Source organism: Podarcis liolepis (assembly GCF_965112155.1).
Source record: "Podarcis liolepis genome assembly, chromosome: 4".
In the NCBI taxonomy this organism is placed as follows: domain Eukaryota; kingdom Metazoa; phylum Chordata; class Lepidosauria; order Squamata; family Lacertidae; genus Podarcis; species Podarcis liolepis.
The window spans coordinates 65,352,674-65,375,966 of record NC_139558.1 but is presented as its reverse complement, the minus strand read 5'-3'; the positions used below and the strand labels follow the sequence as shown (position 1 = coordinate 65,375,966).

The window sequence follows — 23,293 nt, the reverse complement described above, 5'->3', positions numbered from 1 at the left end:
TCGTTCAGTCCCAGCGCCTGCCAACCTAGCAGTTTGAAAGCACCTCCGGGTGCAAGTAGATAAATAGGGACCGCTTACCAGCGGGAAGGTAAACAGCGTTCCGTGTGCTGTGCTGGCTCGCCAAATGCAGCTTGTCACGCTGGCCACGTGACCCAGAAGTGTCTGCGGACAGCGCTGGCTCCCGGCCTATAGAGTGAGATGAGCGCACAACCCTAGGGTCTGGCAAGACTGGCCCGAACGGGCAGGGGTACCTTTACCTTTAAAAGCCCTTTATTCTTGAAAAGTCAGTATTAGATAGACATGGCATGGAATGTCTCCATTGGAGATGTGTATTAATGTCTTCTGAAGGAGACTGTGTTGCAGAAGCAATTAAACTGCCACATACTTGTAAAAAAAGATCATATAGACTACACTTCCAAGTCTACGTACCTCATTGGTATATTTTGTGGATGTTAAAGAACTGTATGGGAACTGTATAACATGGACTTTGAGCATTTGCAGACCAGGGTGTGTGTGTGTGTGTGTGTGTGTGTGTGTGTGTGTGTCTGTCATAATGTATTTTTTATTGAACTATTGACAGAAGTCTCTGCTTATAGATCTTTATCATAGGACATTGTATGTCAGAGATATCAACCCTTGGCCATTCATCATCCAGTATTCTTAACAGTTGCTTCTGCCCAACTCAAACTCTATTAATCATCTGAGAAAAGAGGTACACTGAGTGGGAGAGAATATTTCTTCTCTTTGTGTGCTGTGGAACCTTTATTCTTTGTCTGCCATAAAGGAAACCTGCAACTTCCAAAGTTTGCATGATGTAATTTTAACCTGTCGCGAACCAGGGATTTTGATTCATAAGAGAGAGTGGCTTAATATAGCTGCATCTTTTCCAAGATTTTGAATGAAAATAGCACATTCAGTGGCCAATATATTTTTCACCTGAGGGCTGCATTGTTGGTTAGCCACCCATCTTGAGGGCCACATGCTAGCCGTGGTAATGCCCTGTGCATACTTAATATGCATGTGTGCATGCTTACCCAACATACAGGCACTGAGCACACTCTCAGACATGCTAGTGTGCACACAGCCCTTTCCCCTATTTCCAAGGCAGGGCTCCACAGCACTGAGAGGGGGAGATAAAGTGCTTCAGAGATCAGTCTCTTAAATAGCAGGCAGAGTCCTTTATCTGACTACTTCTGCTCTCATAATAATATAATAATTTATTATTCATACCCCGCCCATCTGGCTGGGTTTCCCTAGCCACTCATTACTCCAGTGCTAAGGTCAAAGGAGTTGGTGGGCAACTTCTGCAGTTTGCTATGCTGGATCTGGACTACAGTTTAGTCACTTCTTTTATTCCTTGTATACTTGGCAGGATGCTTTTACATGTGTGTCCGCACATTTACTCTGACTCTAATTCTCCACCCAAACACTCCTGTACAGAGCAGGGTGGGAGAGGTAAGTACACATCTTGTTTAGGTTCAGGGCTAGATGAGCCTAATCCCAATTTAGCAATTACTAGTTTGCTGAGGTTCAGGTCTAGTTGAACAGGCAGTTTAACAATTTTGTGCTTTTCAGCTTACTACTCTATCCACAACTGCTCACAGGTCTCCAATCAGAAGCCTCTAACTACTACCACTACTGCTACTAATGGTCTTTTCTAGGAGCCCTCGGTAGATATTGCACTTTGCTATGTAGATCTTGCTCACTTGAACTGTGTGTGATGGTTTATTGCTGGGATTGAATATACTGTTGGGTTGCATTCTGCTTTGATTCCAGTAAGGTTTCCAGCTTCAGCATGAGCTGCTCTACCATCTGTTGGGGTATTGCTGCTGAAATAGAAGTGGGTTGTCATATTTGTGCAGATGCACTGCATTCCTATTTGGAATGTGGAAGTGCCTCTTCTAAGGTGTGAACTCTGTGCATTTCCATCTTAGATTCTTCAGTGTGCCATCTCTAGACTCCTCCTCTGTCTAGGATCTGTTTTGATAAAGTTTTATTTTGTATACAGACACACTCACTCACTCCAATGCACACAGTCACCGCACAAAAGAGAACAAGACAAAGGGGGGAAAAATGAGAGAGGAAGGACAAAAAGGAAGATAGGCAGCAGAGCCATCAGTTTTCATGACTCAAGGAAGCTAGCAATACTTTGTGAAAGAATTTGGGTTTTTGCATCAGTTGAGCTCTATTTTTCTTCGCCTCTTGGTTTCAAAGGGTATTCCAGCTATTGTTCAGTAGCTTGGCTATGAGTTGCCTTCTAGCACTGTAGAATCATTTCCATAGCATATCTTATAGATAACAGCAACTTTCTGTATCTTATAGTAGGTGACGAAGACAGTGATGGAATTGGAACATAATACAAAAATGCTGAAAATACATGCAATATTTAAAAATAATATTGACCCAACCTTTCTCTAGAATTGTACCCCAGTTGGGAAATGCTGCAGCAGGAGGTCTAGGTCATAATCAAGTTTTAGATCTCTTCAGAAATTACATATCAGTCACTGAAACTTGGCTGGCGCAGTAGGCTGTAATATTTTTGCTTAATCAGCTACAGATCCAGGGATGACACATTTGTGATCACCCTTTCAATAGCAGCAGCATGAAGGATCTATCCTGTTTTTTTCTGTGTGTTTTGTACCTCAGACCTGGCTCAGAGTATCTAGTTTGTATTTCAATGGATCTATGAAAAGAACATAACAATTCAGAGTTGAATGTTGTTCCCATTAACTGTTGGGCAGAATAGATATTAAATGGCTAAAAGAGGATCGTAACTGCTGGAACAAGTATTCTGTTCAAGGCAGTAGACATCTGTGCCCCTCAAGCATTCTTTACGTACCACTACATCTTTAATTTTGGGATGAGGATTGTGTCCCTCTTTCCATCCATCTCTCCATCATTTGGATGAGACAGTTCTTCAGTTTCAGTGCAACTTGTCGAGCAATTGCCTCCTTAGCAGGTCTTTTGTAATACACCCTGTCTACCAATCCTTAAACATCAGGGCAGATAAGCTGTCAAGTACTGTATGCTTCCAGATGCGGTGGGAGGAACACAATGTCATGCTGTTAACAATGTTTTGTCAGCACAAGCTTTCTGCTTGCATGATGGAACAATCTCCCCTTTCTTCCCCTTGTGCTCTGTTGTGGGAGGGGGTCTCCCAACACACACACACCTCAGGCCATTGAGGGGTATGGCCCCCCCCTGTTGCACTACAGGAGACTTTGTTCAGGCTTCCAGTAGTGGAACTGGTTAGTTTAATTTGGCCCTGTATTTCCAAAACTGGGTGGGTGTATCTTCTTTTGCATTGGGAAAAACTCATTTTGCTGTGGATTTTGCTTGATGAAGCTTTGTCTTATTTCAGGTGATCTTTTTGTCTACAAAGGGCTTCTGAACCCATTTTCAGGATGATCAGTACAATGTCGTGACACTGGAGTTCTGGTAAGCTGCCTTTAGAAGCAAAGGGAACAGGCCAAAAGGCTTGCAGAAATACAGGGTTCCCTACATTATATTGAAGAATGAGCTACTGAAATTAATAATGGTCTGCTTGGCTGTAACATTTGACAGCATAATATTGTTGGCATCCGTCTGTCTCGAGAGGGATGAAGTCAAATGGCTGCGTATAATAAGTATATTACAAAAAGAACGAATGGACCATTGATGCCCTGATTGCAGTGAACTCTGCACTTTGGGTTGAAAGTAACTTTTGTGGATTGTTTCTTCTGAGACAGTGGCATTAACAGAAACGAGGCTGGCAAAGCTTGCTTTTCTGTAAGACATATGCCCTGTCCAACATGTCCCAAAAGTTGACTTGCATTTTAGCTTCATTAACCTAGAAAATAATAATAAAATTTGCCTTTTGGGATTGATAAGTGAAATTAGTACACATTATATTGGGATGATTTGTAGTAGACAGGAGTGTTTGAATTCATCTCCTGCTTCATATTCTGTGTAGTCTGCTATGGTCTTTTGTCCTCAGTGAAAGCATGCCTACCATCTTGTGTTTGAGTGTTTTACGGGTGAAGGGGTAGAAATACAGCCTGGCTTATAGCAGATTCAGACGTGGCACATCCAAAATGTTTAAATAAGCATGCCTGTCCACTTCTACTAAAAATGCTTCTAGAAGTCTCAGTTTCTCAAAACCACCAAGTCTAATTTGTGGGCATTAGCATATGCTCTCAGGCAGAATGAATCCTGTGCTTGTGAGAACAAGATCTCACAATAACTCTGTATATGGCTTATGTAAAATACAGTCCGGTAATGCAGATAGGATTGTATTTCTTGTAGGTTCTTAAGCATCAACATTAGTAATAGCTGTCCTGTGACCTTATCTGAAATTTAATTGGCACATTCCTCTCCTTGCAATGAGCAAAAATAATAAATCTTTTTTAAAATCTCTGTTGCCTTGCGTACTTCGAGTATGGGGATCCTTTGCCAAATTTGTAGGACTTCCTTCCTTCAGACTTGGAAGCATTTGAGGAAGGAATGGTAGAAGGAGGAAAAGAACTTAAATGTCCTGTTGCTATCTTCTGATATTAAGATATGTTGATGCTGTGTCATAGAGTGACAAAATTCAGTATAACGACATTGTCATATGAAAAAGCTTGCAGTGTGTTTCAGCAGCACAAAAGGGGTTTTTTTTTTGCTTTCAAAATATACTGCTGTGTTTCAAAGAAATCTGACCAGTAAATACTACTTTCTTATACTTTTACTTTCTTCATAGCTTATAAACTTATGAATTATGAAAAAATACTTAATTTGAATATTATCATCCAGTGTTAGAGGTTGGTAATCTAGTTTTCATTCAGATACAAAAATTGTTCTGATATAAAAACTGTGATAATAAATTGAATCTGATATAAAATTGTTCCAAAACTATTCAGCATGAAGAAGAAAAACATTTTTGATTCCTTTAGTAATAGTAGTGATGAACAAGCCCTGTGTTAAAATCTGCTCAAACACCATAATGTTCAATGTTTCTAACTTTTCATTTAAATGTAGATTGAGACATAGTATTTATTGACAGTAGTCTAGAAAATTGGGCCTAGCAACTTTGACATAGGATACTTAGCACTTCGATGCAGTAATTTTGATGGTGGATATTGATTATTCAGAAGTCATGAAATGATCCCTCCTCCCATCACCATCTTGTGTTTCACTAGGGTAATTGTTACCTGTTTTTAAGATGTGCTAATAATTGTGTGATCTTCTAAAAATGTTGCTATATCTTTTTGCAGTGATGTGGCCTGCATAGTACTTTTAGAAAGCTTGAACTGATTGATACGAGCAACTTGCTTCTCTACACATAAATGTGTTTGTACATGATCTTGGATTGGAGTACAGAGAAACTTCCTCCCTCTCATCTGTTAGATCTAGCACACCTGGTTGTTGCTTACGTAGCTAATACCGGAAAAGCATTTATTTTATAATCGGAATGTACATTCAGCTTCCATCTGGTTGAGCTTTCTCATCTTGCCCTTCCAGTTAAAAAGGTGGAGAAAAAAGGCCATATACTGATCTCATTTAGTTCTAGATTCCTCCCCTTTTTAATAGTCTTTTTTTGTTCTTTGACTGGGTTTGATTCAGTTTGCCCTGGAGATGCGAGACTTCCTCACAACAGCAGGAGTCACACATTTGGAGAATGCTGGAGCTGCGAGAGGGAAAGGCCCAGTGCAACAACAGAGAGAAGCAAAAAGGAAAAAGACAAGCAGACCGACAGCACTGAGGAAAGCAAGGGACAGAAAGTGCTTCAGAACTGCCAGCAGCAACAGAGGAACTTGACAAGAAGCCCCCTTCAGTGCGTGTGGCTGTGTGCTTAGGATTTCTGTCAATGCATTCCAGTAACCCCAAAGTGAGAAATTCCCCATCAGGAAATGCCCAGAGGTAAATAGCATACATTTATATATATATATATATATATATATATATATATATATATATATTCTTCCCCTCTCTCTGTGTCTCTCTGGTGGCATTATGACGTGAATCGCTATTTGCCTTCTGTACTTTAATTGGAACCCCCTGTCATGTGAGTTTCATCTGCTGAGTGCTATTCAAGTTTATTCTGATATGGAGAATTCTCTTCATGTGCTGGTTCTCTCTGCCTTTATATGATATTTCATAAGAAATTACAAGTTTTTGCAATCTCTTTTGAGGTTCTTGATTTTGTAGTCGCTTGTGTTTTCTTGTTGTTTTTTGCCCCCATTGAGTATCTCTGGCATAATCCTCTAATTTGACAAAACAGCCTTTGAGAGGGTGACAGTTTTGACCATTCCACTTGACAGCACACAGTGTTTCCACTTCCATTTTACGGGGAATGTAAATATTGGCACATAGAGGAAGTGTTCCCATGTCACTTCTGTCTTGGTGTTCAGGGGGGAAGCATATTCTTCGTATAGATGGAACAAAAACATTCCCCCCCCAAATAAGTAGAAGTGCAAAGAAACATCCTTAGAACACAAAATTGAATGGAAATTGTAGCTATTTTGCCTGAGGTAACCAGATCTCTTAATTATTATTATTATTATTAGTTTATCAGAGCATTAATACCCCAAACTTCATGCCACTTAGGATAACTTACAATATAGAAAAACCAGTTTCATGAAAATGGTTGAAAACAATTTCAAAAGAGGCAGAGTTAGCAGTTTAAAAAATCATAAAAAGCATTATCTGCCTCATATTATAAAAGCCTTCTGGGGAAAAAACAGTTATTCAGTAACTGGGGGGGAAAGCTGTGTAGGAAGTGACCAACCATGGGCCAAATGAATATGGTAGTCTGGTTGTTGACATGGAGCAAGTCCTCTCTCATATCTCATCCAGCCATACTTCTACCTTTGATGGGACACAGAGAAGGGTCTCTCCTTATGATCTTAGGAATGGTATGAGTGGAGGGGATCCTTGAAGTATCCTGGACCTAATCCGTTTCAAAATAATTGTGCCCAGAAGCATAATATACAAAAGTATATTATTGGATTGGGGAAGGGGCAGGTGGGTTCCTTCTCATCTTTATTGCTGGTTTTTTTATTACATTGTATCTGAGAGCTGATTCATATCTTCTGCCACTCATGTGCATCTTACAGCTCTTTCAAGTAATCTACGACTCAAAGAAATTGAGTGATCTTACAGACCAGCTTCCATTATCAGGGAGGTCTACCCCTGATCTGGTGTGTTCCTCTTCATGCAAGTTGGCTACATATACATTGTGGCTGCTGACTATAATTATGGATCAGTTCTGAGGTTCAGCTCTTTTTATTTGATATATTTCCCCCACATCTACTGTGCTGATGAAATCTAGTTCAGTGCTATTTTACAATATTCTTTTGCACTTGTTTTCAGAAAGATGCACTTTTTGCCTCTAACAGTTGAAAGTAACTGAAACGAGCATTTTTAAAATTTACATTCCGCTGGCAGGTAATGGATAGAAATTCAGAGTTGTGTATAAATTCAGTTGAACTTTCATGGAAAAACATCCCCCCCCCCCGACAGTTGAGCTGTGTTGTTTGAATCCAGATGGGTGGCATTGTGAACTTTATGGTGCCCTGCTTATTTGCTTTGTGCTGGTCTTAGTGTGAGGCATGTCTTTGTACATAGAAACCATTGTCTTTATTGACAGAAGTGACAGAGGTACATCCCCATGTGACTGACTGGTTCCTAGGATCTGGGTAGTTGCTGCCTTTCTCTGTTTGCTTAAGTAGTAATACCTCAAGCTGGATAATAAGGCATTTTTTTAGATAGCTGCTGGACAATATGCATGTGGATGAATTTAACTTACTGGTGCTGGCCACACTCTGTAAAATAAGCTGAGCTGGTGGCTACTGCTGTGTAAATTGGCATTCTTATATCTTTTATTACAAATTACTCTTCTTCCCCACCTTTATTTTCCAGTAGTCCCAAATCAAAGCAGGAGGTGATGGTCCGTCCCCCTACAGTGATGTCCCCATCTGGCAACCCCCAGCTGGACTCTAAATTCTCCAACCAGGGTAAACAGGGGGGCTCAACTGGCCAATCCCAGCCCTCTCCCTGCGACCCCAAGAGTGGGGGCCACACACCAAAAGTGCTCCCAGGACAAGGAGGAAGCATGGGGTTGAAGAACGGGGCTGGCAATGGTTCAAAAGGGAAAGGGAAGAGAGAGAGGAGCATTTCAGCGGACTCATTTGAACAAAGGGATGCTGGGACTCCCAGTGATGAATCTGAAATCAAAGGTATGTCTACATGTGAAGGGGCAGAAAAATGAGTGGGTGTCAGCTTTTACTGAGAGCCTCTGTGATTTTTTTTAACTTGCTCTGAACCCTAGATATTGTACCAGCCAAAATGAGTCAGTTCTGTATATCGGCACGAAGGAAGTTTTTTGACAATTGGATTGGAAGACTTGGAAAAAGCAGCTTCCTGCCAAAGCACATGTTCTGAAACTTGTCGCAGTGACCCCCTTTTAAACTAATAGTTCCTCAAGTGTAAAAAGAGGCAAACAATTTGTCTTTTCAAGAGTGTTTCTTTTGATTTGCTTGATAAGAAGGCAGGTCCCACGAACCCCACAGCAAGCTGTGGTCAGTTTTGATATGTGCCTAGCGGTGGACCTTTCTTCCGTTGCAGGCAAAGGTCTCATTTTCTCAGGAAGAGGGTGTCTTTTCCATAGGTTTAAATGCAAACACCACACTATAAAAAGGCCCGAGTGCCATTCGTAATTGACATGATCTGAGTGTATTCTGTGCTTGGGTATCTCTAGTGAATTATGTAATGTCGCATAAGGAGCAGCTATCAAAATCTGAGCCTGTATTTCTGTAAGTGTTAAAAGAATGGGTTTTGCTTTGCTTCTCAAAAATGACACAATCTGTTGTTTGTGTGCAGGATATTTAAGTGGGTATTTTTGTTTTTCATTGTGTAGACATGTTCATTTCATAGATATGTTAATCCACTGAGACCCTCTTGGGATAGAGAGGGTTAAAAACCTCAATAGAGGAACATTAGTCCCCTTGGAGAAGGCCTATAAGGAAAGCAAATAGCTTGTGAAACAAAATTTGGAGTAGGACAGATGATAAATAGTCTGTGTTTCACAGGTTGGGAAGAACTAGATTAATGCTGTGCATCCTTGCCCACTTCAGGATACGATGGAAGTAGTAAGAGGATCTTAGCCCCCAGAGAGGAACTTTTGCTCTAGAGTAGTGCTTGTTCCTGTATATCCCAGCTCAGTAAGGCTGGTCTCTGAGCAGTCAGATATTTTCACAGCTTATAATTGATGACCATCATTTCCACCCACTTGAAATATAGCTTTGATTGGGGTAGGGAAAGTCTTTCTGTTGTTGCTGTATGGTGTCTTAGACTACAGGAATGCAGCTCTAATCTGTCAATCTCAGAAGTCCTGTTCTGCTTGGAATATCATAGGGACTGTTCATGTTAGTCTTACGAGTGTTGTTGCACTTGTGGAAGTGCTGTTTATGTAAATCACATGTGCTTGGGACTGTCTTCAGTGGCTAACATAATTCGTGTGATAGTGGCCAGTGTTCTCCACATAAGCCCAAATGTGTCAAGCTTTGCTGCTGGGCTGCTGGGCTCAAGATATTCACAGGGGCCACTAGCTGAATTCAAGTGAGCTGAAGCATGCAATTATATCTGGCCACCCCCCCCAATTCCTTTTCTTCTCTTTTATTTTACTTTTTGCTTTCCCTTCTGTTATTTGATTGCAAGCCTACAGGTGAGATTATGCTGTGTATTTAATTTTTGCGCAGCACCTTCGAGTTTGGGGCACTTTGATCATTATGGGTTCATAGCTGAGGATTAGGGCATTTTTTGTCCCATCGGCACATTTTTCAACACATGACTTGTTTCTCATTTTACTTGGCTTATGATGTTTTGCAAAGAAAATAAAATAAAAATGTTTTGTATCGCCATATGTGGATCTTGAAACTTTATTACTTGATTACTGTGTGGTGTGGACTTCTTAAAGTTTCGGAAACCATTTGAATCTCACTTAGCCTCTGAACCAACCCCCATGTCTCATGTGTTGGGTAAGAGCAATTTAAATGTGAAAATATTACACTAAATATGCTGAGAAAATCTATACAGCCAAAATGCTCTGGCCTATGCATACATCAGCTTGCACAGTGCTTACACATCAGCTTTGTACTGATTTTGAATAGACTCTAGGATTTGACTCTAGTGTATTTCTTGGGAAAGGCAATGAAGTGGTGTAAAGCTGTCATTGTTGGTGTGTCAAGGTGGGAGCAATTGTCCTAGGTTAGCCTTACCTTGGTAGAATTTACAGTATGTCTTAAACTAAAACATCTAAACAACTATGGGCAGGCCATCTCAGTTTGAGGCAAACTGTGGGAAAGTGTTATCTAGCTGAACAATGTGGAAGGTTCAGTAGCTTTGCCGGTGGAGGATTCCACACACACTCCTCATTTGAAACCAGTCAGATTTTTTTACAACAGCTGTGACTGATCCTTGCACTGCCCCCGAGATCCCAATGACTTTTGGCATTAATGGTGATGGGGGGGGGGAGGAACCATGCACAATATTTTGGTGGCTGAAGCAGGGTACCCTGATGAGGATGGAGAATCACTCCTTTCCTGTTTCGGGGGGGGGGGGAATCTTCATGGATCAGCTGAGGAGGGGTGAAACCACGTCCTCTGTGTGCGCACACATGCGGAAGTTTTCATTAAAAGTGTATAGGTTTGCTATACCAGCTGCTGGCATGCAGACCCTGGAGGATTGGCCAAAGATGAATGTGGCCCTCAGGCCAAAATACTCTTTAAGAGTTTTCCTTGTGGATGTGTGGAAATTGACAAATGTACAAGAGTATACTATGAATGACTGGATTTTAAATCACACGAAGTGTAATAGTAGAAGCTGTGGTGCAAATGGGAGAAAAAGTCTGAAGTTGTAAATGCCAGCTATCAATATTAGGATGGGCATTCATAAGAAATAATTGTCTTATATAAATGCCAGAACAAATGAATCTTATGGTGGGTGATTGTACTGTATCTAAAATGAAAGTGCTACTAAGTGAGCTCTGAAAGATGGGAATGGAATTTTGCTATCTTTCTTGAGACTGAGACCTCTCCACTACTTCTGTTTCAGATCTTGGCTCTGCTGACCATGCAAAATCGCAAGAGTCCCAGCATACTGCACACTCCTTGACTCCTTCAAATGCCTCAGCCCCAAGATCTTCCACGCCTTCTCATGGTCAGGCGGCTCCTTCAGAGCCAGGTAGTATGCAGAAGACTCCATCCAAAGTGGTCTATGTCTTTTCAACAGAGATGGCTAATAAGTAAGTGACACTTTAATTTACATTGAATGTAGTAGCCAAAGCCTCCGGTTTAGTTCTGTTTGTTGCTTATACATGATGACAAGTTATATCCATTCATGGCTTCCACTTGCAACCATATCTGCTTAAATAGGTACCTGTATCTCCATCACATCATACGAGGAAGGGCATGAATGTGTGTTCTACGTTGAAAGAGAATCCTTCTAGGAAAATGAAAAACTGTGATTTGCCTTGTGGACAATTTGGCACTTAATTGTGCATTTGTAAAGCACCCTGATAGAGGGTGGTATAGAAACCAATTAAATCATAAAATAACATCTTCGTTAGATGTTGCCCTCTTTAGTAGAGGTATATTACGTTTACAGAAAGAGGGCCTACTGAATGGTAACCGACGGACTTTGGAATGCCATTTTTAATGGGATGGGGTGTGCCTGGCACTAGCAAGCTTTTTGCACCAGGGGAAGACCTTCCCATTTGCCAAGGTTTTATAGATTTTAGATTATTTTCTTTTTAATTGTACTTTATCCTAATGTTAGTTCTTAAGATTTTATATTGCTTTGTATCTTGTTTGATTGTGCAAATTTCACTTAGTTTTGTACACTGTCCTGGAATCTTTCTATGAAGAGCGATTAAGAAAAAAGACAGCTAGCATGTTATCAATTACAGAAAGGGGTGCAGACTTTTGTTGACAGGGACTGACATGCCCTGTGATGTTTCAGCTGCTTGTGTTTGTCTTCAGGGCTGCAGAAGCTGTGCTGAAAGGACAAGTGGAAACCATTGTATCTTTTCACATTCAGAACATCTCTAACAAGGTGGAACGAAACACTGCACCTTTGGTAAGTAACTTAACAGATGGAGGAGACAGTGTGGGCAGGAGGGGTGAGGCTGCCAGTTGCTTGACAGAATGGTTTAAAGCATGATTGGCGAAAGGTGAACTCATAGCTTGGACTTCCTCATTTCCCTAGAACTAGGCTTCATTTGAGCCATGTGAAATTACTTACTTGTCTTCCTTTTTCTTCAGAACACTCAGATTCCACCACTTCGAAATGATACAAAGCCCCAAGCTCCATCGCAGCTGCCTGCTTCTCAAGAGCAGACTCCTCCCCAGAATGCCAAAATGCAGCAGACTCCACCCATTCCAGTGCCGGCACCAGCACCCAAACCTACTGGCCCTCCGTGTCCTATTGAGCAGGACAATCCTGGATTAGAAAGTAAAGTGATGTCAGCAGGAAGTCCTGCAAACTCCACCCCTCTACAAACTGAAGGATTTGGGCAAACTTCAACCCCCAGTAATAGAGCCGTTAGTCCAGTTTCCCAAGGAAGTAACAGTTCCACTGCGGACCCTAAAGGTCCCAACCAGCAGGTATCTGGTGGGGACCCACCAAATATGGGTGAAAATCCAGATGGACTGTCCCAGGAGCAGCTGGAGCATAGAGAACGTTCCCTGCAGACTCTGCGAGATATTCAGCGTATGCTTTTCCCAGATGAGAAGGAGTTCACTGGAGGCCAAGCTGGGCCTCCCCCGCCCAATTCTGGAGTGCTGGATGGTCCCCAAAAGAAGCCTGAAGGGCCAATACAGGCCTTGATGGCTCAATCCCAAAGTTTAGGTAAAGGGCCAGGACCCCGGACAGAAGGAGGGGCTCCCTTTGGCCCTCCAGGGCACCGAGACATGCCCTTCTCACCAGATGAAGTTGGGCCACCATCCTTAAACTCTCAGTCTGGTCCTATAGGACCAGAGCACCTGGATCACATGACCCCCGAGCAGGTGGCCTGGCTGAAGTTGCAACAGGAGTTCTACGAAGAAAAGAGGAGGAAGCAGGAGCAGGTTGTACAGCAGTGTTCTTTACAAGACATGATGGTTCACCAGCATGGGCCTCGAGGATTGGTCAGAGGCCCCCCACCTCCATACCAGATGACCCCAGGTGAGGGCTGGGGTCCTGGGGGCCCAGAGCCCTTTCCTGAAAGTATGACTATGTCCCATTCACTGCCCCCAAGGGGCATGGCCCCCCATCCCAATGTGCCTGGTGGTCAGATGCGGCTGCCTGGGTTTGCTGGAATGATAAACCCTGACATAGAGGGTCCCAATGTCCCAAACGCCACTTCTAGACCCGGGCTTTCAGGTGTCCCTTGGCCGGAAGATGTGCCAAAAATGCCAGATGGCCGAAACTTCCCTCCTGGGCAAGGTGTGTTCAGTGGGCCTGGGCGAGGGGAGAGGTTCCCCAATCCTCAGGGCCTGCCTGAGGAGATCTTTCAACAGCAGCTGGCAGAAAAACAGCTCGGACTTCCCCCTGGCATGAGCCTTGAAGGCATCAGGCCTGGCATGGAAATGAACCGGATGATTCCCTCTCAAAGACACATGGAGCCCGGCAATAACCCCATCTTCCCACGTATGCCGGTTGAAGGGTCCATGAGCCCCTCCAGGGGAGACTTCCCCAAAGGGATGCCACCTCAGATGGCAGCTGGTAGGGACTTGGAATTTGGGATGGGCCCTGGTAGCATGAAGGGGGATGTGAATCTGAATGTCAACATGAGTTCCAATCCACCAATGATACCTCAGAAGATGAGGGAAGCTGGAGTGGGCCCGGAGGAAATGATGAAAATGCGCCCAGGTGTCTCGGAGATACTCCCCTCGCAGCAGAAAATGGTGCCCATGCCATTTGGTGAGCATCCCCAGCAGGACTATGGAATGGGCCCGAGACCTTTCCATCCTATGTCTCAGGGCCCAGGTGTTGGTCTCCGGAATCACAGAGAACAAATGGGGCCCGACCAAAGGACTAACAACCGGCTTAGCCACATGCCACCACTACCTCTGAATCCCTCCAGCAACCCAAACAGCCTCAACACAGCTCCTCCTGTTCAGCGCAACCTCGGACGCAAGCCCTTGGATGTTTCCGTCGGTGCCAGCCAGGTTCATTCTCCAGGCATAAATCCACTGAAGTCCCCCACCATGCGCCAGGTCCAGTCTCCCATGCTGGGTTCGCCCTCCGGGAACCTCAAGTCCCCCCAGACTCCATCCCAGCTGGCAGGGATACTCGCAGGGCCGACTGCAGCAGCTGCTGCTTCAATCAAATCTCCTCCTGTTATGGGCTCTGCTGCCGCTTCTCCTGTCCATCTCAAGTCTCCGTCCCTCCCTGCACCTTCTCCTGGATGGACTTCATCTCCAAAGCCCCCACTGCAGAGTCCTGGAATACCCCCCAACCACAAAGCGTCTCTTGCCATGTCTTCACCAGCCATGATGGGAAATGTTGAATCAGGTCAGTTGTGCTCACTTTCCCTACCATCCTTTTTCTTCACTATATAATCACTAAGGTGCTACCTTTCTTTTAAACAAATTCTGCTCTGATTCCTTTTAAACAAACTCTGCTCTGATTCCTTTTAATTACAACCTAATGCACCAGACTTGGCAGGCTAGCTTGTTACCTTTCCGCTCCTAAACTGCTTTGTGTTGGGCACAAGATCAGGGTCCGTAAAGATATTGTCATAGTACTAGTTGATGTATGGACATAATTGAACTGTGAAGAGATGGATGCACAAACTGATTACTCTCACTAGCTTAGAAACATAGTCTTTTGTATACAGGCTAGGTTGAAACAGGGTAGACTTGGAGCGATTACTAGTGTATTGTGTGTTGGGTAAATTGAGTTCTATTTGCAGAACACTCTGCTAGAGGCAGTTCCTTCTGTAGCTACTAGGGAGTTGAGGGACCTTCTGGAACACCATGGGAAGTGTTGTTGGAGGCCTCGGGGGGGGGGGGACTTCAAAAATTGCTCTCCTTTCCTCCAGCAGGAACCTCTGCTAGATCTGAGATGTTTCTCAGAAGGGCATGCATGTCTGGATCCAACCTCGTATGCCAAAGTGGGATAGATGTGAGAAGGGGGGAAAGTAAACTCCTTTGCCTTGTTCTGAAGCAAATTTGTTGCAGATTTGAGAGTTCCTCCCATGGAAACTTAGAACCAGCTCCCTTGCATATCACAAGCTGGTTCCTGTAGTGTTTTTGTATTGTAAGGATTATTGCATATAAATTCCTGAAACAATGACATTTTGTGAAGGGTTGTCCTCACCGAACAATTCAGATGGTAAACAGCATTTGGTAAACTTTGTGTCTTGCTTGGCTTCACAGATCCCTCCTGGGAGGAAGTTGGTTTAACATTAGATCACAGATTTGGCTGTGAATGGTTTTTAGGCAGATGCCCGGCTGATTTCTGCAATGGTTTTTGCCTTTACACAAAATATAAGCCCCTCTCTTGCTTCACATGGTCCTGTTTGCCCTACAGAATTGCAAGTCTCATTGAATCTTTCAGATTTATAGCTTAAAGTCAACTGGCTGTTCTCATCCTGCAAGGTTCTAATAAAGGGAAGTCCCCAGGTGTGCAATGTTTGCATGCAGTTGTTTGATGGAGCCAGCCTTGGGAGCTCTTCAGTCTGTGAAATCACATTATTCCAGGAATTAGGAAGGCAACCAAGACAACACTTTGACTGCATTGCCCTCTACTGTTTCAGAGTAATCACTGCAATGGCATGCTTTCCCCCACCCCTCTTTTTGGAGTTCTGTAGCTCTGAGGCCCAGCTCTCCAATGGGTTTTACTGTGATAAAACATTCTTAGGTTTATTGGGACCCACATACACTTTATTCTAGACAAATAGTACACATTATCTAAGTTACATTTTGATAAAACTCAGTAAGAGTTAGAAATAACTCTGAAACTATAGAATAGCATTTGAGACCGCATTGAAAAACACTAGATTTGGAACAAGTTTCTCTCCGTCTCCCCTCTGTCAACTTGATGCTTTGGTTGATGGTAGCTGGATTTGCAGCCAATGCATAGTCACTGCCATTTCTTCTGTCTGCAGACAAATCCAGACACTCCTGATTTCATTCCATCACAATTGGAATGAAATCTTGCTTGAGAGACTTGGGTTGACAGTGGAAAACGTTGACCTTGTCTGACATGTGTTAAAAATACGCAGTGATAGCTCATGGTGCATTGTTGAATAAGAAATGGAACTTTTAGTAAGCTGGTTAGTGCTCTTATGTGAAACAGCACATTTAATAATAGCGTTTAAACTTCTGAACTCTCCCAAGCTGTTCAGCTTTGCATCATATATGCATCACAGGGTAACTGTTCTGTTTGTTGGGATTCCAACCATTAGGTAGCTGGAGGGTGTACATTTTTGCACAGGCAAGTTTGTTCTCTCCACTATTAGTTGTATTTATGAAATTGAGCCTTTTTTTTAAGGCACTTGCTCTCTTCCTGGTCTCTCTGTGAGCCAGGTCCTCCCTCCTTTGTCTCAGCAGCAGGCATTGCTGAATGGCATGAAGCATGCATGGATGTTTGGAGCTACTATGGCTGGTAGGGATGTCAAGGGGCATTATCCAGTTAGTGCCTGTCCTTCTAGTCTTGAGAGATTCTGGTGTTCTGCACACAAAAAAACAGGCATAGTAGTTGCATTTGCTGGGTGTAAAATAGTTTTTTGTAGCAGTTGTGATGATAATGAACTGTCCAGATTGCTGAGAAACTGGGATTTAGCAGGGAAAGTAGCATTTTGTTGAGATTCTGACACCTGGGCTCTCAAAAAGCAAATGGCTTGAAGGATCCAGTATGAAAATAGCCTCTCCTCTTCCCTTTCCTGCAGTTATTTCATTAGTTCTTCCTCTTGGTTGATTTGTCTGAATACCCTGATTCATATAATTATTTTGTAACAAGGTCTGAAATTCAGTTTATGGTAATACAGTGTGTATTTCGTGCATAACTGCAGATTATAGTACCATCCTTGTAAGTACTTATGGGACTAGTGTTAGCAGGAGAAAGCAGATCTAGTCCCTGATGTACACACACTCAAGCTTCATTTATGCAGAAAGACCATTGATGGACAGGGCTGTGTAGTTGCTATTGCTGTTATGGCTTGCTATTGTCCCAAAGATTTATTTAAAATTTTATATCCTACGCTTTTAGTGCCAACCACATGGGACAGCTCACAACAACTTCATTGCAATACAGTTGTTTTAGTGGATTCAAGAGGGAACCAAAGTCCACTCCTTATAGGGATGTGTTGGGGTGAACTTGTGGGATTATGATTGATGCCTCTTAAGTCAGAACCCTCTTGGTCCAATGTAAGAGTGTCACAGCATCTTGAAGGCTTGGTTGTCCTCAGATACCTGGACTTTGTGGTATACAAGTGTTGTCCTTGTGTGTGGCTGGAAATGAACTTCCTGTTGCATATAGTGTAGGGTAACGTTTGTGTCATAGAGAATGAAACACTAAATAAACTGCAGACAGCCTGATTATGTTGCCTTGTGGTATTGATGTACTGTCGTATGCATGAGAGAGGGGTGAGGGAGTGAAGCAGGGGCACAGTTCCCTTTTTCAGGGCTGGGGGAAAGCGCTCTGCCTGAGGACAGCTGCTGCCAATCAGAGTAGTCAGTAATACAGGGCCAGATATACAGGGCCAGTGATATTATTGGATATAAATAAGTTTCATATGGTCAAATTGGCATTTAACCCAGACCCAACAGGAAGCTGTTGAGTGAAACTTCCAAAGTATTCTAGGCAAGGTAACTAGTTGTTAAAGGCTAACTTGTATTTATTTATTTAGGTGGTGCACCCCCTTCAACGGTTAGCCAGGCTGCTCCTGTGACTCTTCCTGGAAATCTTCCTTCTAGCAGTCCATACACAATGCCCCCAGAGCCTACTCTGTCTCAAAATCCTCTTTCCATCATGATGTCCCGGATGTCCAAGTTTGCAATGCCCAGTTCTACTCCACTCTACCATGATGCTATCAAGACTGTAGCTTCCTCAGATGATGACTCTCCTCCAGCACGTTCCCCAAACCTGCCACCTATGAACAATCTTTCGGGTAAGAAACAAATGCTGTATAGGTGTGCTGTGGCTGGTTGCATGTGGTTTGGAGAATATCATAGGGAGAAGCTAATGAAATTGCAACTTGCATGTGGCAAAACAGTGACACACTGAAATAGCCTCACTGAAATTGAGTTGTCAGGAACTACTCACCTAGGATGGACAGCTTAAGGTGGGGGCAGAAACAGCCTGTGTAACTTAACCCAAGTGTTTGGCAGGAGGCTGCTGATGTAGGCGGTTACATAAATTATCATACCCTTCTCTCTTTTTTCAGTTTTAACTTTCCAACAGTAGTTATCCACATTGAAAATGGAGCATTTTGACTTGCAAGTATAGTGCAAACTATTACACCAAGTGTAATTTGTGAAAAAAGACTAGGGATTATGTCTCTGTGTGTCTCAAGTGATCACGTTTTATCATAGCTTACATGAGAGCTACTTACCAGTCTAAGAATCATTCTGATATTGATGTAGTGTGTTCTGTGACTTGCTTGTGGCTGTTTCAGTTGGGTCTTTCTTAGAACCCAGAAACAAGTTCTACCCAAGGAAGTGAGAAATGATATCAGATTTTGTTTGACTCCAATTGGATTAAGAGGAGTTTTAAAAGCTGTTGAGTTTATGTCAAGCTGACTTAGAAGAGTGACAACTTCTCTTCTTCACAGAAAGGTGTTGAGGCTTAGATTAAGTGTGTCCAGGATCTTGATTCAGGTTCCAGGATGGTTAGACTTTAGGTGGTAGTACTCCTATTTTGAAAAGGCACACCTTTGCTCTTTTAACCAACCTGATGGAAATAGTGAGATAAATCGGTTCAAGTGACTAGAATCCTACAACAGTAAAATGTAGTGAGATGGTTGTGGAAGATTTGGAGCTTAGCTGTGCCAAGCAACTCCAGAATGACACACTCTGCCTCTGTTCTGGACCCCCTCTTTTTGTAGGCAATGTTATTCCTGGAGACCTTTCCTATAACTGCCTTCTCCTTTAGTGGCTTCTTGCAGAAGGATTTGGAGTAAACTTGCATCGTTTTCCCTTCTAGAGACGGGTTAAATTCCATTGTTCTGCTGTTGTATCAGTCACCTATGGAATACCTCAAGGAAAAGACCAAATTGTTACCCCCCCCCATTCTTTTTAAGCTTGTGTAATACTTCTGATTCACCCTGGTGAAAATGGTGGATGTTTTCCAGGGCATACTTGGGGCTTCCCTTGTCCTCTGTGAACCCTTAATCATGCCTTATTACAGTGTGACCGGGTTGCCTTGGCAGAGAAGTCAACAATGGAAAGGGTTCCCTCATTTCAGCAATTGTTGTTACCTTCACCAGCATGAAACCTCCCCTTTGACATTTGTCTTTGTATTGAGAGATTCCAGTATGTGCAACGGTCTCTGATCGGAAATATGTCAGCATTTGGGACAACCTCTTTGTGTTGGTGTGCTTTGGACGTGGTCCTTATTTTATGTGAGGCTGTAGTATAGCAAGGAGATATTTAGCTATCCATAGATTACTCATTTCCACATTAGAAGTCACATATGCAGTACTTGCCATTCCTGAAAGCTTTTTGTATTATCACCTACTTGCTCTAATCTTAACCTTTTCCCCCTCCCATTCTCTCTAGGAATGGGCATTAACCCCCAGAATCCTCGCAGTTCAGGTCCCAACCAGGTGGGCCCGATGCCAACTCTTAGCCCAATGGGAATGACGCAGCCTCTAACTCACAGTAACCAGATGCCCTCTCCAAATGCTATGGGACCCAGTATACCTCCTCATGGGGTCCCTGGCCTGATGTCACACAATCCAATGATGGGTCATGGTTCCCAGGATCCCCCAATGGTACCTCAAGGACGCCTGGGCTTCCCACAGGGGTTTCCTCCAGTACAGTCCCCTCCCCAGCAGGTGCCATTTCCACATAATGGACCGAGTGGAGGACAAGGCAACTTCCCAGCTGGAATGAGCTTCCACGGTGAGGGACCTCTGGGACGTCCCACCAGCATGCCCCAAAGTTCAACGGATCCCGCACTTTGCAAGTCTGGAGGTCCCGGAGGACCCGATTCTTTCACTGTCCTAGGAAACAACATGCCTTCAGTTTTTACCGATCCGGAGCTGCAGGAAGTGATTCGCCCTGGAGCTACTGGAATACCAGAATTCGACCTGTCCAGGATTATTCCATCAGAGAAGCCTAGCCAGACACTACAGTATTTCCCTCGTGGGGAAGTACCGGGCCGCAAGCAGCCACAGGGTGTTGGGCCTGGGTTTTCTCACATGCAGGGAATGATGGCAGAACAGAATCCGAGAATGGGGCTGGCGTTAGCTGGCATGGGGGGGCCGGTGGGGGCACCTGATATTTCTCTTGGAGGAGCGTCATCCATGCCAGGTCACAACCCAATGAGACCTCCTGCCTTCCTGCAACAAGGCATGATGGGACCTCACCATCGGATGATGTCACCAGCACAACCAACCATGCCTGGCCAGCCCACTCTAATGAGCAACCCAGTAGGCATGATTCCAGGCAAGGACCGCGCTCCTACTGGGCTCTACAGCCATCCGGGACCTGTGGGTTCACCTGGTATGATGATGTCAATGCAGGGCATGATAGGACCCCAACAGAACATCATGATTCCTCCACAGATGAGACCCCGGGGAATGGCTGCTGATGTAGGAATGGGAGGATTTAGCCAAGGCCCTGGAAATCCAGGGAACATGATGTTTTAAGCTGCTACATAAGACTGGATGGTTCGATCCTTGTTGAGATGAGATTCCAGGTCCTGAGGGCTGCCTGAGAGCTCCAGGAGCACAGTTTGGCCATGCAATAGGTAAAAAAACAGACCAGAGGATGCTTTGGGAAATCTCGAATGTATGGAATTACCTGAAAACAAATGAATTCATTTTAACAGGTTGTTTTTTTAAAATTTATTTTTTAAAAATTATTTTTGTGTACTTGGATATCCTGTGATGGCACCTGCTTTGAGAATCTGTAGCTGTATTTTGAGAATTGCCATTTGTCACAAGTTGCACCATTCTCTCTGTATGTTTACGTCCTTTGGACTGGCTTCTCCCAGGACTCTTGGTTATTTTGGGGGGGTTATTTTTGTGTACTGTACTATATTGTAAAAGGGATTTTAGCAGAGACTTTAGTCTTTGGGGTGAGAGGCTGTTTACTTTTAGGTGGAAAATCCATCTTCAGAACTTTGGACTATTTTCCTTCAACTCCAATGTATAGAAAAACCAAACTACGACCTCAGAGCAGAGTATTAATGAAAAGCACAAAAGGAACTTAAGTTCAGTGAGGGGGAATCTTAAAAAAAAAAATAAGTTAAGGACATATTTTTCAAATTATGGAGTGCTGTCGAGCACCTTTGTCTCTCCCTCCCACTCTTAAAAAAAAAAAGGCATCTTGACCCCCTCCCTTTACTGTCTCCTCCTCTGGCAGCTGCAATACATTGTATTATTTTTGGGGAGTATATGTAGGAGAGCCCCTTCTCATTCTGAGAGTGTTGCTACTTTCAGGAGGAGGCTGGACTTTGACACTGTTACATTCTACAGTAGTCTTACTATTCGTTCTCCTTTTTGTAGGACCCCCCCCCCCGGTGACTTTATTAATGTGGGAGTGGAACAGACACTAAAAGTTATCCTGACCTTTTTTGTGGTTATCTTTTTTTTTTTGTTCCCCAGCGTAAAACGTTCTCTGTGTAACCTCCATTAAATTTGGTACAAAACCACTTGCCAGGGCTGTGGTGTCAGAAAAATAAAATATATTGTTTCTTACAAAAGCTATTCTTTCCTCCTTTGCTACAGTCTAGCTTGCTTCTAAATATGCCTGTTTGTATCGGGTTTAAAGTATATGTGCGTTTCAGATCGCATCCTTCTGATAAGGTTTTTATGTTGCTCACCAGGTAGGCCGCTTCTTAAACCCCTTTCACCCTCTATCTTGGTGTACAAGGGCATGGCTGTGCTACCGGTCTCACCTTTGTCATGGGGGCAGGTTAGCCTTAACATGGGCACACAGGTGAAGATCCCCTAGCAGTGAGCAGCTGCTCAGGAACAGAGATATCCACTCTAGTCAGGCAACCAGAAAATGAATTAAGTTGTAAAATGTTTACCTTCAGTAATCCAAAATAAGTTTCAGATGAAGATATCCAACTCCAAAGCCTGAGTACTGATCAAGCTGTAGGTAGTAACTCCTATTTCCTCGGAATCAGTTGTAATACAATCATAGTATCAACTGAATATTTGAATAGCCATGAGTTTGGTATCTGTTTACATTCATTAGGAAAGGGCCAGTGAGCTAGCACCTTTGTATATAAAAACCTTGAGAGTTCTTACCTCTTTATTTTCAAGTCTGTTTCAACAACTAACCTCACCTACCCCAGTATTCCTTTGGAAGATCCATATTTGTGATGTGTCAAGTTTTCTCCAGCTACACAAAACAGGTTCTTCCAGGTTTCATTTCCCTTTTACTACAGGGAGCAAACTATTACTAACCCTATGTTTCAGGTACAGAGGTTGCTGTAGCATTCGCACTGATTCGGGTCGTCAATTTGTATTCCCACAGGGCACAACACCAATCTGATTCAACATGCTTCTGTTACAAGTAACAGCCATTTTGAATACCCAGTGACTATCCACCTGTCTTGTCTTTGGGTTGGTTATATTAACATTGCTGCCTGCTTTTAGCATTCAGTCTGACAAAGTGCTTGTATCCAATTACATCTTTCCAGGCTTCTATCGGCCCACTTCCATGTTTTTGCATTTTAGCTAACTGTAGCATTTCCACAACAGTTCACCTCTGGCCTACCTAGCCGTATCAAGCAACACTTCGGTTATAAAGTGAATATGGCAATAATTATAATAAAGTGGTTGGTTGAAGGTTCCAAGGAAAGAGACTTTGCCCTGCTAATGGCTGTAGCTTCTGACAGCAGCAAGGCTATATATAGGTGTCCTGGAATGGAAGTTAAGCTCCAGTAAAACGCCTTAATTGAGAATTTTGAAAGACTAGTTTAGTGGTTCAGGTTAGCTGCTAAAGGACCACAGGGAACTTAAAACAAAGAGTAGCACTAGCTTCAGCACATTGAATGTCTTCGTGGAGCTCAAAAGCAAATGTAGCAGTAGGTGCAGAGTGGTTGGTGTCCAATTAATGTTCTCTTACTGACAGGCAATTTTCAGGAACCCCCCGTTTCCAGGTTGGGA

General features: G+C 43.3%; 1 protein-coding gene across 11 annotated transcripts in view; it reads left to right on the top strand.

Annotated features, from left to right (window-relative positions):
* BCL9 (BCL9 transcription coactivator) overlaps window positions 1–21,876 on the top strand; it is a 94,629-nt gene extending 72,753 nt beyond the window's left edge. For 6 of the 11 annotated variants that reach the window (XM_083498529.1, XM_083498527.1, XM_083498526.1 and 3 more), the window contains exons 3-10: window positions 3,362–3,438; window positions 5,584–5,880; window positions 7,882–8,198; window positions 11,074–11,263; window positions 12,000–12,096; window positions 12,282–14,514; window positions 17,855–18,115; window positions 19,725–21,876. In XM_083498529.1, coding sequence (XP_083354655.1) covers window positions 5,828–5,880; window positions 7,882–8,198; window positions 11,074–11,263; window positions 12,000–12,096; window positions 12,282–14,514; window positions 17,855–18,115; window positions 19,725–20,818 — 4,245 coding nt within the window. In that variant the 5' untranslated portion in view covers window positions 3,362–3,438; window positions 5,584–5,827 and the 3' untranslated portion in view covers window positions 20,819–21,876. Of the gene's footprint in view, window positions 1–266; window positions 1,456–3,361; window positions 3,439–5,583; window positions 5,881–7,881; window positions 8,199–11,073; window positions 11,264–11,999; window positions 12,097–12,281; window positions 14,515–17,854; window positions 18,116–19,724 lie in introns of all 11 variants that reach the window. The other 5 variants (XM_083498525.1, XM_083498524.1, XM_083498531.1 and 2 more) reach the window with 2 other exon arrangements.
* Window positions 21,877–23,293: the final 1,417 nt, after the last annotated feature.